The 14,669-nt window shown below is 48.5% G+C and overlaps 1 protein-coding gene across 1 annotated transcript; it reads left to right on the plus strand.

Moving 5' to 3' along the window:
• Positions 1–6,476: 6,476 nt before the first annotated feature.
• Positions 6,477–14,669, plus strand: SELENOV (selenoprotein V). Its single transcript, XM_045986755.1, has 8 exons — positions 6,477–6,530; positions 6,889–7,700; positions 7,747–7,971; positions 9,956–9,980; positions 10,130–10,183; positions 10,283–10,357; positions 10,463–10,557; positions 14,639–14,669. Exons 1-7 carry the CDS (start codon positions 6,477–6,479, stop codon positions 10,538–10,540), a joined length of 1,323 nt encoding a protein of 440 aa, XP_045842711.1. The 3' UTR covers positions 10,541–10,557; positions 14,639–14,669.

The raw sequence follows: 14,669 nt of genomic DNA on the forward strand, positions 1-14,669 counted from the left end.
TATCGTATCATCTGCAAAGAGTGAGAGTTTGACTTCTTCTTTGCCAACGCGGTTGCCTTTTATTTCTTTTTGTTGTCCAGTTGCTGAGGCTAGGACTTCCAGTACTATGTTGAATAGCAGTGGTGATAGTGGACATCCCTGCCATGTTCCTGATCTTAGTGGAAAACCTCTCAGTTTTTCTCCAGTGAGAATGATATTCGCTGTGGGCTTTTCATAGATGGCTTTGATGATATTGAGGTAGGTACCCTCTATCCCTATGCTTTGAAGAGTTTTGATAAAGAAAGGTTGCTGTACTTTGTCAAATGCTTTTTCAACATCTATTGAGAGTATCATATGGTTCTTGTTTTTTTCTTTTATTAATATATTGTATCACATTGATTGATTTGCAGCTGTTGAACCAACCTTGCAGCCCAGGAATAAATCCCACTTGGTCGTGGTGAATAATCCTTTTAATGTACTGTTGGATCCTACTGGCTAGTATTTTGGTGAGAATTTTTGTATCTGTGTTCATCAAAAATACTGGTCTGTAATTCTACTTTTGGATGGGGTCTTTGGTTTTGGGATTAAGGTAATGCTGGCCTTATTGAGATTGGAAGTTTTTCTTCCTTTTTTTGGGGGGGGGGGAACAGTTTCAGGAGAATAGGTACTAATTCTTTAAATTATTGGTAGAATTCCCCTGGGAAGCCGTCTGGCCCTGGGCTCTTGTTGGGAGATTTTTGATGACTGCTTCAATCTCCTTACTGGTTATGGGTCTGTTCAGGTTTTCTGTTTCTTCCTGGATCAGTTTTGGTATTTTATACGTCTCTGGGAATGCCTCCATTTCTTCCAGATTGTCAAATTTGCCGGCGTATAGTTGCTCATAATATGTTCTTATAATTGTATTTCTTTGGTGTTGGTTGTGATCTCTCCTCTTTCATTCATGATTTTATTAATTTGAGTCCTTTGTCTTTTCTTTTTGATAAGTCTGGCCAGGGTTTATCAATCTTATTAATTCTGTCAAAGAGCCAGCTCCTAGTTTCATTGATTTGTTCTACTGTTCTTTTGGTTTCTATTTCATTGATTTCTGCTTTGATCTTTATTATTTCTCTTCTCCTGCTGGTTTTAGGCTTTTTTTTTTTTTTTTTCTGTTCTTTCTCCAGCTTCTTTACATATAGGGTTAGGTTGTATACTTGAGATCTTTCTTGTTTCTTGAGAAAGGCTTGTATCACTATATATTTTCCTCTCAGGACTGCCTTTGCTGTGTCCCAAAGATTTTTTTTTTTTTTTAGATTTTATTTATTTATTTGACAGAGACCACAAGGAGGCAGAGAGGCAGGCAGAGAGAGAGAGAGGAAGCAGGCCTCCCTGTTGAGCAGAGAGCCCGATGCGGGACTCGATCCCAGGACCCTGAGATCATGACCTGAGCTGAAGGCAGAGGCTTTAACCCACTGAGCCACCCAGGCGCCCCATGTCCCAAAGATTTTGAACAGTTGTGTTTTCATTTTCATTTGTTTCCATGAATTTTTTCAATTTTTCTTTAATTTCCTGGTTGACCCATTCATTCTTTAGTAGGATGCTCTTTAGCCTCCATGTATTTGGGTTCTTTCCAACTTTCCTCTTGTGATTGAGTTCTAGCTTCAGAGCATTGGGGTCTGAAAATATGCAGGGGATGATCCCAATCTTTTAGTACAGGTTGAGACCTGATTTTTGACCCAGGATGTGATCTATTCTGGAGAATGTTCCATGTGCACTAGAGAAGAATGTGTATTCTGTTGCTTTGGGATGGAATGTTCTGAAAAGATCTGTGATGTCTGCCTGATCCAGTGTGTCATTTAAAGTCTTTATTTCCTTGTTGAGCTTTTGCTTAGATGATCTGTCCATGTCAGTGAGGGGGGAGTTAATGTCCCCTACTATTATTATATTATTGTCAATGTATTTCTTTGATTTTGTTATTAATTGGTTTATATAATTTACTGCTCCCATGTTAGGGGCATAGATATTTAAAATTGTTAGATCTTCTTGTTGGACAGACCTTTAAGTATGATATAGTGTACTTCCTAATCTCTTCATATAGTCTTTGGCTTAAAATCTAATTTATCTGGGGGTGCCTGGGTGGCTCAGTGGGTTGGGCCTCTGCCTTCGGCTAGGGTCATGATCTCAGGGTCCTGGGATTGAGCCCTACATCGGGCTCTCTGCTTGGCGGGAAGCCCGCTTCCCCCACTCTCTCTCTCTGCCTGCCTCTCTGCCTACTTGTGATCTCTGTCAAATAAATAAAATAAAATCTTTTTAAAAAATCTAATTTATCTGATATAAGGATTGCTACCCCAGCTTTCTTTTGATGTCCATTAGCATGGTAAATTGTTTTCCACCCCCTCACTTTTTAAAGGTGACTTTGGGTCTGAAATGAGTTTCTTGCAGACAGCATATTGATGGGTCTTGGTCATTTTTTTTTTAATCCATTCTGATACCCTGTGTCTTTTGATTGGGGCATTTAAGCCCATTTACACACAGGGTAGCTATTGAATTATATTAATTTAGTGCCATTGTATTGCCTGTAAGGTGACTGTTACTGTATATTATCTCTGTTCCTTTCTGATCTGTTACTTTTAGGCTCTCTCTTTGCTTAGAGGACCCCTTTCAATATTTCCAGTAGGGCTGGTTTGGTGTTTGCCAATTCTTTTAGTTTTTGTTTGTCCTGGAAGTTTTTAAATCTCTCCTTCAATTTTCAGTGACAGCCTGGCTGGATATAGTATTCTTGGCTGCATATTTTTCTCATTTAGTGCTCTGAATATATCATGCCAGAACTTTCTGGCCTGCCAGATCTCTGTGGATAGGTCTGCTGCCAATGTAATATTTCTATCATTGTATGTTATAGACCGCTTCTCCTGAGTTGCTTTCAGGATTTTCTCTTTGTCACTGAGACTTGTACGTTTTACTGTTAGATGACAGTGTGTGGACCTATTTTTATTGATTTTTGTGCAGGGTTCTCTGTGCCTCCTGGATTTTGATGTTTGTTTCCTTCACCAAATTAGGGAAATTTTCTGCTATAATTTGCTCCAATATACCTTCTGCCCCCTCTTTCTTCTGGAATCCCAATTATTCTAATACTGTTTTGTCTTATGATGTCACTTCTCTCGAATTCTCCCCTCTTGGTCCAATAGTTGATCTCTCTTTTTCTCTGCTTCTTTATTCTCCATCATTTGGTCTTCTGTATCACTAATTCTCTCTTCTGCTTCATTTATCCTAGCAGTAAGAGCCTCCATTTTTTATTGCATCTCATTAATAGCTTTTTTTTATTTCAACTTGGTTAGATTTTAGTTCTTTTATTTCTGCAGAAAGGGACTCTCTAGTATATTCCATGCTTTTTTCAAGCCCAGCTAGCACCTTGTTAATAATCGTCATTCTGAACTCTAGTTATGACATACTACTAAAGTCCGTATTGATTAGGTCCCTAGTCATTGGTACTGCCTCTTATTTTTTATTTATTTATTTTTTTTTTTGTGGTGAAGTTTTCTGCCTTGTCATTTTATCCAGATAAGAATAGATGAATGACAGTGTGAAGTTCAAGGCTAACAGTGCCTCAAATGGTGGGGGTCATGGTATAAGTAATGCAGATGGAAGGAGATGATAGATAGATCCTGGCTAGTTTGCCAGAGAGCCAGGGAAAGAGCTAGCAAGAACCTGCTTTGGGTCAGAATGAATCTCAAACCGACTTGGGGAACTTGGGGGAATGACCCTTCCAAGGATCCCTTATTTGATTGGATCAGTACCTGAAAGAGTTTATGCTTCCCGAAATGTTGAAAACAATAACAACAGGGCAAGCAGCAGGCGATTGGTGGAGCCCAGCTGCCCCACATGGTCAGGGAAAGACCCAGAGAAGCTTCCCAAAGCCACCAGCCCAGGATGACGGGGCATATCTAAGGCCCTGTGCTCCCTTCCCTAGCTCTGCACTTGCTGGAGGAAGGAGAGGGATAGACCGAACAAATCATCTAGCCAGTCACTAAACAGAAATAGACCCCAGGGCGGGGACCAGCTCCCAGAGTTGCCACAGTTGCTCTCTGAAATGTCCAGGTGCCCACAAAAAAATAGGAGCAAGGTGAAGAAATGAAAACAAGACCTGTATACCAGCAGGGGTGGGAGGAGACAGAAACTGCTAGGGTGACCAGAGAGGCTGGGATGAATAGACACAGCCTTCAGAGTAGCTGCCACAGGGGCATCCAGTTGGGTCAGTCGGTTGAGCTTCCAACTTGATCTCCAGGTGGTGAGTTCAAGACCTGCACTGGGCTTCACACTGGGCCTCAGAGAGATGTTTCATTTATTTATTTATTTAATTTTTAAAAAGGGTTTTATTTATTTATTTGACAGAGAAGACAGCAAGAGAAGGAACACAGGCATGGGGAGTGGGAGAGGGAGAAGCAGACTTTCCATTGAGCAGGGAGCCTGATGCAGGACTCAGTCCCAGGACCCCAGGATCGTGACCTGAGCCAAGGGTGGATGCTTAACCCACTGAGCCTCCTGGGTGCCCAGGAAATGTTTTAAACACGTACAAAGCATTTAATATCAGAGGCTGGCAGATAACAGATGCTCAGTGACTGTTCGTTCTCAATATGGTGCTGTAAGAGGAAAGCCCATTTTGCAGAAAGGCAAATTGAAGCCCAGACGGGTAGAAACTTGCTTAGCACCACACAGAAAATTTGGTCTCTCATGATCTTCATAGTTTTTGAGACTCAGGCCAAAGGTTTAACACGAGAAGGGCTCAATGTTTGCAAAGTACAGTAGGCCATAACTTTCTACCCCCCCCCTTTTATTTAAAAATTTGAGAGTGAGAGTGCACACAAGTGGGTGTATGGGAGGGGCATAGGGAGAGGGAAACTCCTTAAGGGTACTCCCCACCGAGGAGCCTGATCTAGGGCTCCATCCCAGGACTCCAAGGTCATGACCCAAGCTGAAATCAAGAGTTGGCCATTCAACCGACAGAGCTGCCCAGGTGCTAACTCTTCTCCCTTTCAAACCCTCCCATGGGGCCCCTGGCATCCATCTCAGTTAAGTGTCACCGTTGGGCTCAGGTCATGATCTCAGGGTTCTGGAATCAGGCCCCATATTGTGCTCCCCACTCAGTGGGGAGTCTGCCTCGCCCTCTGCCTCTGTCTTCCCCCTCCCCCCTGCTCATGCTCGCTCTCTCAGAAATAAAATCTTAAAAAACAAACACCCAGGGGCGCCTGGGTGGCTCAGTGGGTTAAGGCCTCTGCCTTCGGCTTGGGTCGTGATCCCAGAGTCCTGGGATCGAGCCCCGCATCGGGCTCTCTGCTCCGCGGGAAGCCTGCTTCCTCCTCTCTCTCTGCCTGCCTCTCTGCCTACTTGTGATCTCTGTCTGTCAAATAAATAAATAAATAAATAATTTTAAAAAAAAAAAAAGCCCAAACCCAACCCTTTCATGATTCAAAATAAGGTGTGTACCTGACCTAATGGTCTCGGACCAATGTCAGAGTCCTGGTGCTGACAACGTGCTAGGTTACAGCTGAGGCCATCACTGGGGAAAGCTGGGTGGAAAGGATACAGGCTGCACTCAGTATCTATTAGTTTTACTCAGTTTCCTATGAGTGTTACATATGAGTGTCTCATTATTTCAAAATAAAAAGACAAATATTTAGGAAACACCTCCTGCAAACAAGGCAGGCCCTGTTCTAGGAGCCTGGGATTCAGCAGTGAATGAGCCACCTGTGGTTAAGGGCCAGGACGCCCGAGCCTGACCGTTTCCATTTTGGATCCCGGCGGTGTCACTTACTGTGCTCATCAGGGTAGCACTTTGCACTATATACTTGTAAACTCGGTTATTTTGGCTACTATGGTGCTTTTTCTCCAGATCACCCACTTACCCCATTCAGAGAGCCTGCTCTGCCCCAGGCTGGTTCTAGCACCTTTGGGGAGCCTGCAGATTTCTGGGCCTCCTTCACCATCTCTGACCCCTCCAGCCCCGGCCACCCTCGGCTGTCCTTGTTTGGTATGTTTCCCCATTGGACAGGGAACCTGATTCCTGGACCAGGGCTTTCCTGGTGAGGGCTGACCTCTGAATCACTCTGCATAGGAATGTGCACACCACAGGCGCTCAAGAAATAGGTACCAGGGACGCCTGGGTGGCTCCGTTGGTTAAGCGGCTGCCTTCGGCTCAGGTCATGATCCCAGCGTCCTGGGATCGAGTCCCACATCGGGCTCCTTGTTCGGCAGGGAGCCTGCTTCGCCCTCTGCCTCTGCCTGTGCTCGCGCTCTCTCTCTCTCTCTCTCTAATAAATAAATAAAACCTTAAAAAAAAAAAGAAAAGAAAGAAATAGGTACCGAATGGATGAATGTTTAGCGACAGTGAGGAGAACACTGGAGCAATGTCTGTGTTCCTTACCTTGCAGGTGGCGTTTAGGAATGGGAATTTTTAGGTGAGATCCAGAGGTCCCTCCCACCTGGTCCCTGGCCCAGAGCAATAGAACCTTCTTACCGGGTGGAACATGATGTCACAGTGCCCCCTTGTGGTCATCTCCCACGTTAGAATCCTGGTGTGGGTGAGGCTTTCCCTGCCCAAGGAAGGAGGACCGGGCAGGAGCCCAATCCCCCCTCCCCCACCCCTGTTACCCGGGGGGGCCCCCCTGCCCCCACCATGAACAACCAGGCAAGGGCCCCAAACCCCTCCCCAGGCCGGGTCTTGACCTCGGCCCGGGCTTCGACCCCAGTCAGGACCTCGATCCCGGTCCGGACCCCAACTCCTGCCTGGGCCTCAACTTCGGCCCAGACACCGAATCCTGGCCAGATCCTGACCCCCGCCCGGACCCCAACTCCTGTCCCCACCCGGGCCTGGACCCCGACTCCTGTCCGAACCCCGACCCGGGCCTGGACCCCGACTCCCGTCCGAACCCCGACTAGGGCCTGGACCCCGACTCCCGTCCGAAACCCGATCCGGGCCCGGGCCCCAATTCCCGTCCGAAACCCGATCCGGGCCCGGACCCTGACTCCCGTCCGAAACCCGACCCGGGCCTGGACCCCGACTCCCGTCCAGACCCCAGCCTCAGCCTGGACCCCGACTCCTGTCCAGGCCCCAGCCTCAGCCTGGATCCCCACTACTGCCCAGACCCCAGCTTCGGCCTGGACCCCGACTCCTGCCCAGACCCGGGCCTCAGCCTGGGTCCCCGCCCAGACCACCGCCTCGGCCTGGACCCCCACTCCTGCCCAGGCCCCGCCCCAAACTCCAACTGCCGTCCCAACCCTGGCCCAGACCCCAGCTCCCATCCACACCCCGGCTTCCGCCCAGACCCAGGTTTCGGCCTGGACCCCGACCCCTGCCCAGACCCAAGTCTCGGCCTGGTATCCGACTCCCGCCCAGACCCAGGTTTCGGACTGGACCCCAACTCCGGTCCAGATGCCGACCCCGGACCAAACCCCGACTCCCGTCCAGACTCCGACCCCGGTCTGGAACCCTACTTCCGTCCCGACCCCGACCCAGATCCGGACCCCAACTCCGGCGCCGATGTTGACCCGGGTCCAGACCCCTATTCCAGCGCAGACACCTACTACAATCTGGACCCCGCCTCCGGCCCCTGCCCCAACCCCAGTTTCGTCCCGGGTCGGGGTCGAGATCAGGGCCGCTGTCCCTGTGTCGCTATCCTTCCCGGACTCGGTCCTACCTTTGGATCAGCCCACAGAACCCGCTTCGGAACCCGCTTTGTCGCGCGACAAGGGTCTTTCGCGGCCACCTAGTGTGAAGCACTTTCCGTCCGTCACCAGTGAATTCGGGTTCAACCAAGACTCCATTCTTGTCCACACTCCATCCGCCACTGATTTACTGAAGCTCACCCTTGGCTCCACCTCGAGGGCAGACTCCTCGGCCACGAAGTTGACAGATTCCACTCCTGAGTCTGTGCCGGTGCCCATCCTGGGGCCCGGCCCGTTAGCCCCCACCAGCGAGAACTTCCCGATGGACAAGAAGATCCTGATTCGAGTGATCTACTGGTGAGGGTCGTCCTGGTGCATGCAGACCTACCTCCCTGTGGGGAAAGGCTGGAGGGGGCGGGGGGGGGGGGGCAGTGGGGCTTTGCTAGGGGCGGGGAAGGGAGGGAGTCTCAAGTCCTAGTCCTGGCTCCACCTGTCATGCTCACGGGGGGCTGGAGATCTGGGGCTTCACATCCCTGCTCTGAGCTTCCCCCTCACTCATTTATCCATTTTGGAGTGTGTTGCCCCCCACGGACTGGGCCTATGCCAGGGATGGAGTGCTGACCCGAGCCCCTTGCTTTTCTCCCCAGGCCCAGCTGGGCTTTGCAAATGCAAAGCCCACCAGGGATGACTGGGGGTGAGGGAATTTCAGACTGTCAGGGATGGCCTTTCCCTAGACGAGAAGATGGCCTCTAAGTGAAGAGCTGGGGTGTGGGGAAGGGATCTAAGTAAAAGGTGGGGGAGGAGGAACCCAGCTACAAAGACCGAAGGAAGTTGGTTTCTGTTCTCTTTGGTGGTCTCAGAGCTGAGTCTCTGCGTCTGTGGCCCTAGTAACAGCGGTGACCTTCCCAGGCCGGGGCTTGGTCTTTCCCTTCCATCCCCATGCCCCTCTCCTGCTTTAGAATGTTCTCTCTCCCTTCTCTCCCCAGTCTCACTCTCCCCCCACTTCCTCTCCCTCCCCCACTCCATTTCTATGTGCCCAGATAGTCTCTCCCCACAACTCAGTGTCTTTCTCCTTTTCCTTATGTTTCCTCAGCTCCTCTTTCTCTCTGCCCTTCTCCCCCTGGTTTTAAAAAGATTTTATTTATTTGACAGAAAACACAAGCAGGGGGAGAAGCAGGCAGAGGGAGAAGAAGGTTCCGTGCTGAGCAAGGAGCCTGATGTGGGGCTCAATCCCAAGCACCCCTGCCCTTCTCCCTTCCAGCTCTTTCTCTGACTTCATGGATTCATTAATTCACTAATTCACTAATTCATTAATTCACTAAGGTAATTAAGCACTTACCTCGTGCCAGACCCTGTCCTTGGCGCTAGGGACACAGCAGTGAATAAGACCGAGATTGCTGGGGGTGCCTGGGTGGCTCAATTCTTCAAGCGTCTCCTTCCATTCAGGTCACAATCCCAGGGTCCTGGGATGGAGCCCACATCGGGCTCCCTGCTGGGCTGGGAGTCTGTTTCTCTCTCCCTCTGCTGCTCCCAGGCTTGTCCTTTCTCTCTCGCTTGCTCTCTAATTCTTTTTTTTAATTTTTTTTAAAGATTTTATTTATTTATTTGACAGCGAGAGAGAGAGAGAGAGAGATCACAAGTAGGCAGAGAGGCAGGCAGAGAGAGAGAGAGAGGGAAGCAGGCTCCCTGCCGAGCAGAGAGCCCAATGCGGGACTCGATCCCAGGACCCTGAGATCATGACCTGAGCCGAAGACAGAGGCTTAACCCACTGAGCCACCCAGGCGCCCTTGCTCTCTAATTCTTAAAAAAAAAAAAAAATCTTTGTCCTTATTGCACTCACATCCTTGTGTAGAGAGGGTGGGAATGAACAATAAATATGACACACAGTAATTATATAGCATCTTAAAAGGTGATCAGTGTTAATGGCAGAAGGCAAGGGGGCAGTCACAATTTTAGCTGGGGTGATCAGGATGTCTTCCTGAGAAGGTGATGTATGAGCAAAGACCTGAAGGAGGGGAGAGAAGGAGTTGTGCAGATATCCAGGTTCTGCAGAGAGAACAGGTGGTGCAAAGGCCCTGAGGCAGGGATGCCTGGAGTATTGGAGGAAGTCCCTGTGGCTAGAGCAAAGCAGGCCAGGGAGACAGTGGAGGAGGAGACAGGGCAGAGCCGGTGGGGGCTTGTGGACCATGCAGAGGACTGTTTTTTTGCCCTGGGTGAGCTGCCACTATGGGAGGGTTCCAAGCAGCGGAGGGACAGGATCAGACTGTTCCCAGGCTCCCTCTGGGCTTGAGGAGATACTGATGTTGTGTCTTCCCTCCATCTCTCTCTGCCCTCCCTCCAGCGGCCTCTGAAGCTATAGCCTTCGGGTAAGTAGTTTTGACTTTGTAGGTAAGTAGTTTTGACTTTGTAGGTGGGCGGCAGGGGAGGGGGGATTAGGACATGAAGTCTAGAAGGAGGTCCTGTTTCTCCTCCCTCCCAAGACCTGTGACCCCATGCTCCCCTCTCCTCTCTGCAGTTCATTCTTCTGAGAAAGAGTCTGGAGCAGCAATTTCCAAATCGTCTCATCTTTGTGAGTGGCCAGCCCGAGGGGGGCTGTCAGGGCTTGGAGATTCCAGGGGCTTGGAGGGGAGCTCTCACCTTCCCCCAACCCCCTACCTTCCCTCTCCAGCAGGAGGAAAGAGCTGCCCAGGCTACGGGGGAGTTCGAAGTGTTTGTGGATGGAAAACTGGTCCATTCAAAGAAGGTGATTCTGGCAAGGGGCCCAGATAGGGCGGGAGGGCAGCTGTGCTGGGATCCCTGGGGCTTGGGAGACCTACGTGTCCGTGTTCTCTTTCTCCTCTGTGCCCAGAAAGGTGATGGTTTTGTGGATGAGGCCGGGCTGCAGAAAATTTTGAGCGTTATTGAGGAGGAGATCAGCAAAAGGTAGCAGGTGACTGACTGGAGGTGAGGTCAGGGAGGTGAGGTGGGGGGGGAGGCGGGGCTGAGGATGGGCGCGTGGGTAGGTAGGGGCAGGGCATTGTCTGGGAGTCAAAGGTGATTTAGTCACAGTCCTAGCTCAGCCCGGCCTCCCTGTTTAGATCAGGACAAGTCAGCTCTACCCTTCTCTGAACCTCATTTTCATCCTCTGTAAAATGGGTTTGTTGAGATGCTCCCATGAGACGCCTCACTTAACGTAATACATTTACAAGGCTCAGAGAAGGGCTGAGTGGGATGTCAGCTAAATTCTCTTCCAAAAGAACTTAAGGTTCCTTCTTTCCTTTCTTAGCTCCTAGTTGTAAAGCTGTACTATCCAATAGCAGGCCGATGCTTTGCAATTTACAATTAAGTTAATTAAAATGAAATACAATAAAAACTCACTTTTTGGAACACCTGAGTGTCTCAGTCGGTTAAGCGTCTGCCTTTGGCTCAGATCATGATCCCAGGGTCAGGGGATCAAGTCCTAGGGCAGGCGTAGGCTCCCTGCTGAGCAGGGAGGCTTCTTCTCCCTCTCCTGCTCCCCCTGCTTCTGTTGTTTTGAGCGTGCGCTGACAAATAAAGAAATAAGTAATCTTAAAAAACTGCAGTTATTAGTCACACTGGCCACATTTCAAGTGCTCAATAGCCACATGTGGCTACTGGATTGGACAGCACAGAGGATATAGAATCCATCACTGCAGAAAGTTCCACTGGTATTGGAATTGGTATAAGGTGTTAAACCATATGCACAATAATTTATTTGCCAGCAATACTGGATTTTATTTATTTTTTGCCACCGATACTGGATTTTTATTTTTTATTCATTTAAAAAAATTATTTACATAATCTCTAGGTATCAGTGTGGGGCTCGAACTCACAATCCTGAGATCAAGAGTTACATGCTTTTTTAAAATTTTTTTTAATTTTTTAATTTATTTTCAGCGTAACAGTGTTCATTGTTTTTGCGCCACACCCAGTGCTCCATGCAGTACGTGCCCTCCCTATTACCCACCACCTTGTTCCTCAACCTCCCCACCCCCCCCGCCCCTTCAAAACCCTCTGGTTGTTTTTCAGAGTCCATAGTCTCTCGTGGTTCATCTCCCCTTCCAGTGTCCCTCAACTCCCTCTCCTCTCCATCTCCCCATGTCCTCCATGTTCTTTGTTATGCTCCACAAATAAGTGAGACCATATGATACTTGACTCTCTCTGCTTGACTTATTTCGCTCAGCATCATTTCTTCCAGTCCCGTCCGTGTTGCAAGAGTTACATACTTTTTTGAGTGAGCTAGCCGGGTGCCCCACATACTGGACTTTTTTTCCCCCCAGGTCGTGCGTTTTTAAAACCACTTACTATACATACACATTTGCAAGCTGCTACAGATTTAATACTTTTAATCTGTTGTTTATTTTTTTACAAAAAGTTGTCACCTTTTGGGGGCATAAGTGATGTGTAAGAGACAGTACGTGTTTAAAGCGTATGAGTTAATGAGTTTTGACATATGAATGTATGTCACCCCCAAAATTTCCTTGGGGACTGTAATTTCTCGTACTCTCTTCCCTGCCCCAGGCCACTGCTGATCTGCTTGCCCCCTTTTCTTCTTTTTTAAGATTTTATTTATTTTAGAGAGAGGGAGAGATGACAGAAGAGCACAAGCAGGGGGAGAAGAGGGACAGGGAGAAGCAGGCTCCCCACTGAGCAGGGAGCCCAACATGGGGCTCAATCCCAGGACCCTGGGATCATGACCTTAGCTAAAGGCAGACGCTTAACTGACTGAGCCACCCAGGTGCCCCTCTGATCTGTTTTCCATAGATCTGTTTATCATAAATTAGTTTTCATTGTCTAGACTTTTTTTTTTCTCTTTATTTATTAGAGACAAGGGGCGAGAGAGAGGGAGAGGGGGAAGCAGACTCCCCACTAAGCAGGAAGCCTGACATGGGGCTCAATCCCTGGGCCCTGGGATCACGACCTGAGCCCAAGGCGGATGCTTAATGGATAGAGCCACCCAGGCACCCCTATTTTATTTTTAAGTAGGCTCCATGAACAACACAGGGCTTGAACTCACGACTCTGAGCTCAAGAGTCACATGATCTATCAAGTCAGCCAGGCGCCCCACCATCCTCCAATAAAAATCTTAAAATGTGTTAATGGCATTTAATTCTATTCCAGTGTCTTAGAAATATCTTTTTTTAAGGACTTTATTTATTTGACAGAGAGTGATCACAAGTAGGGAGAGCAGCAGGCAGAGAGAGAGAGAGAGAGAGACAGTGGGAAGCAGGCTCCCTGCTGAGCAGAGAGCCCGATGCAGGGCTCAATCCCGGGATCCTGAGATCATGCATGACCTGAGCTGAAGGCAGAGCCTTAACTCACCGAACCACCCAGGTGCCCCTCAAAAATATCTTTTTAGAGGTGGTTTGGGAATCAGATTCCAGACAGTGTTCACATGGTGTATTAGCTGTTTTTTTGAAAAATTACAAACAGGATTTCTGGAATCCCTACTATGTGCCAGGCACTTAGTAGGTCTGTTTTCCAGCAGCCATGCGGGGGTGGAGGCAGGGGAGGCAGACGAGAGGTCTGTTTCTCACACTTGCCAAGAAGCATTATGGTTATGCATGCAGCTTCTGGGGTCACAGAGACTTAGATTCAAACCCTGGATCCACCAGCCACACAAAGTTGAAGCAGGTGATGTTAGGCATTGTGAATTAAAGTCCAGTCAAAACCTTTCTTCAGTGACAGCTGCTGTTATTGGAATAAGTCATGACTGTTATTGCAACAGAGAACCCGTTCAGTTTGGCTTAAGAAAAAAAATTGGCTCATGAGAATAAATATCTAGAGGCTAATTAGCTTCAGGCATGGCTTGATCCAGGCACCAAAACATTGGCCTTGGGAATCTGTCTCCTTTACTCCGCATTCTGCTTTTTTCCTGGGCTAACTTTATTCTCAGCCTCCCCCTCATGGTGGCATGAATCCTGAAGAAAGTTCCCATTGGCCTGGATTAGGTCACATTTTCTTTCCAGAATTAATCACTGAGACCCAAGGGAACATAGTGCTTTCATGTGGCCATTCCTGGACCAGGGGATGGAGTTGGTCCCCCCAAACCACATGGGGAAGAGGGATAAGGAGGGAGAAGGGTGGACCAGAACGACAATCAACTACATTACAAATCTGGAGGACGGATAATGATTAAGTCAGTGTTGTCCGGCTTCAAATCCCAGCTCTGCTGTTTACTGGCTGTGTGACGTAAGGCAGATGCCTGCACTTCTCTCTGCTTGTTTCCTCCTCTGTAAGCCAGAAACTCTGACAGCTTTCACCTCCTTGGATTTCATTTTTTTTCAACAAATATTTGCTGAGTACTTACTTTGTGCTGGATATTGTTCTAGGTCCTGGGGCCAATGCGACAGCGAACAAAACAGTAAGAACCCTTGCCCTAGGGAGGCTGATATTCTAGTGTTGGGACAGCCAGGCAAGGCAAACAGAAGATTAAAAGAAGTGAGAAGAGAACAAAGCAGGAAAGGAGTGGGGGAGTACTGGGAGTTTCGTGCAATTCTGAATTGAGCGGTGGGGGAAGACCTTATTTGGAAGATGGTATTTAAACTGAGGGGCCCCTGGGCGGCTCAGGCAGTTGAAGGTCTGCCTTTGGCTCAGGCTATGATGGGGGGGGGGTGGTCCTGTGATGGAGCCCCAGGTGGGCTCCCTACTCAGCGGGGAGCCTGTTTCTCCCTCTGCCCCTTCCCCACGTTGTACTCTCTTGCTTTCTCTCTCCCATCCCCCAAAAAACCACTTTTTTTTTTTAAATCTCTAAACACTTGAAAGAAGTAAGGGATTGAACCATGTGCATATGTGAATATCTGGGGGAAAGTATTCCAGGCAGAGGGAGCAGCAAGTGCAAAGGGTCTGTAGTAGGAATGTGTCTGGTGTGTTTGAGAAATGGCAAGGAGCCTCAAGTGGGGAGTATTAGTATGGTGCCTGACACCTAGTAAACCCTAATATAAATGCTATTTTTAAAAATACAGTTGTTATTTTAAATAACTATTTATTGTATTTTAGAAAAATTTCTCTTTCTCTATTTCAGGAGCCTCAGCAGGATGCCGGGAAGGGCTGAA

Source organism: Meles meles, chromosome 19 (assembly GCF_922984935.1).
Source record: "Meles meles chromosome 19, mMelMel3.1 paternal haplotype, whole genome shotgun sequence".
Classification (NCBI taxonomy): domain Eukaryota; kingdom Metazoa; phylum Chordata; class Mammalia; order Carnivora; family Mustelidae; genus Meles; species Meles meles.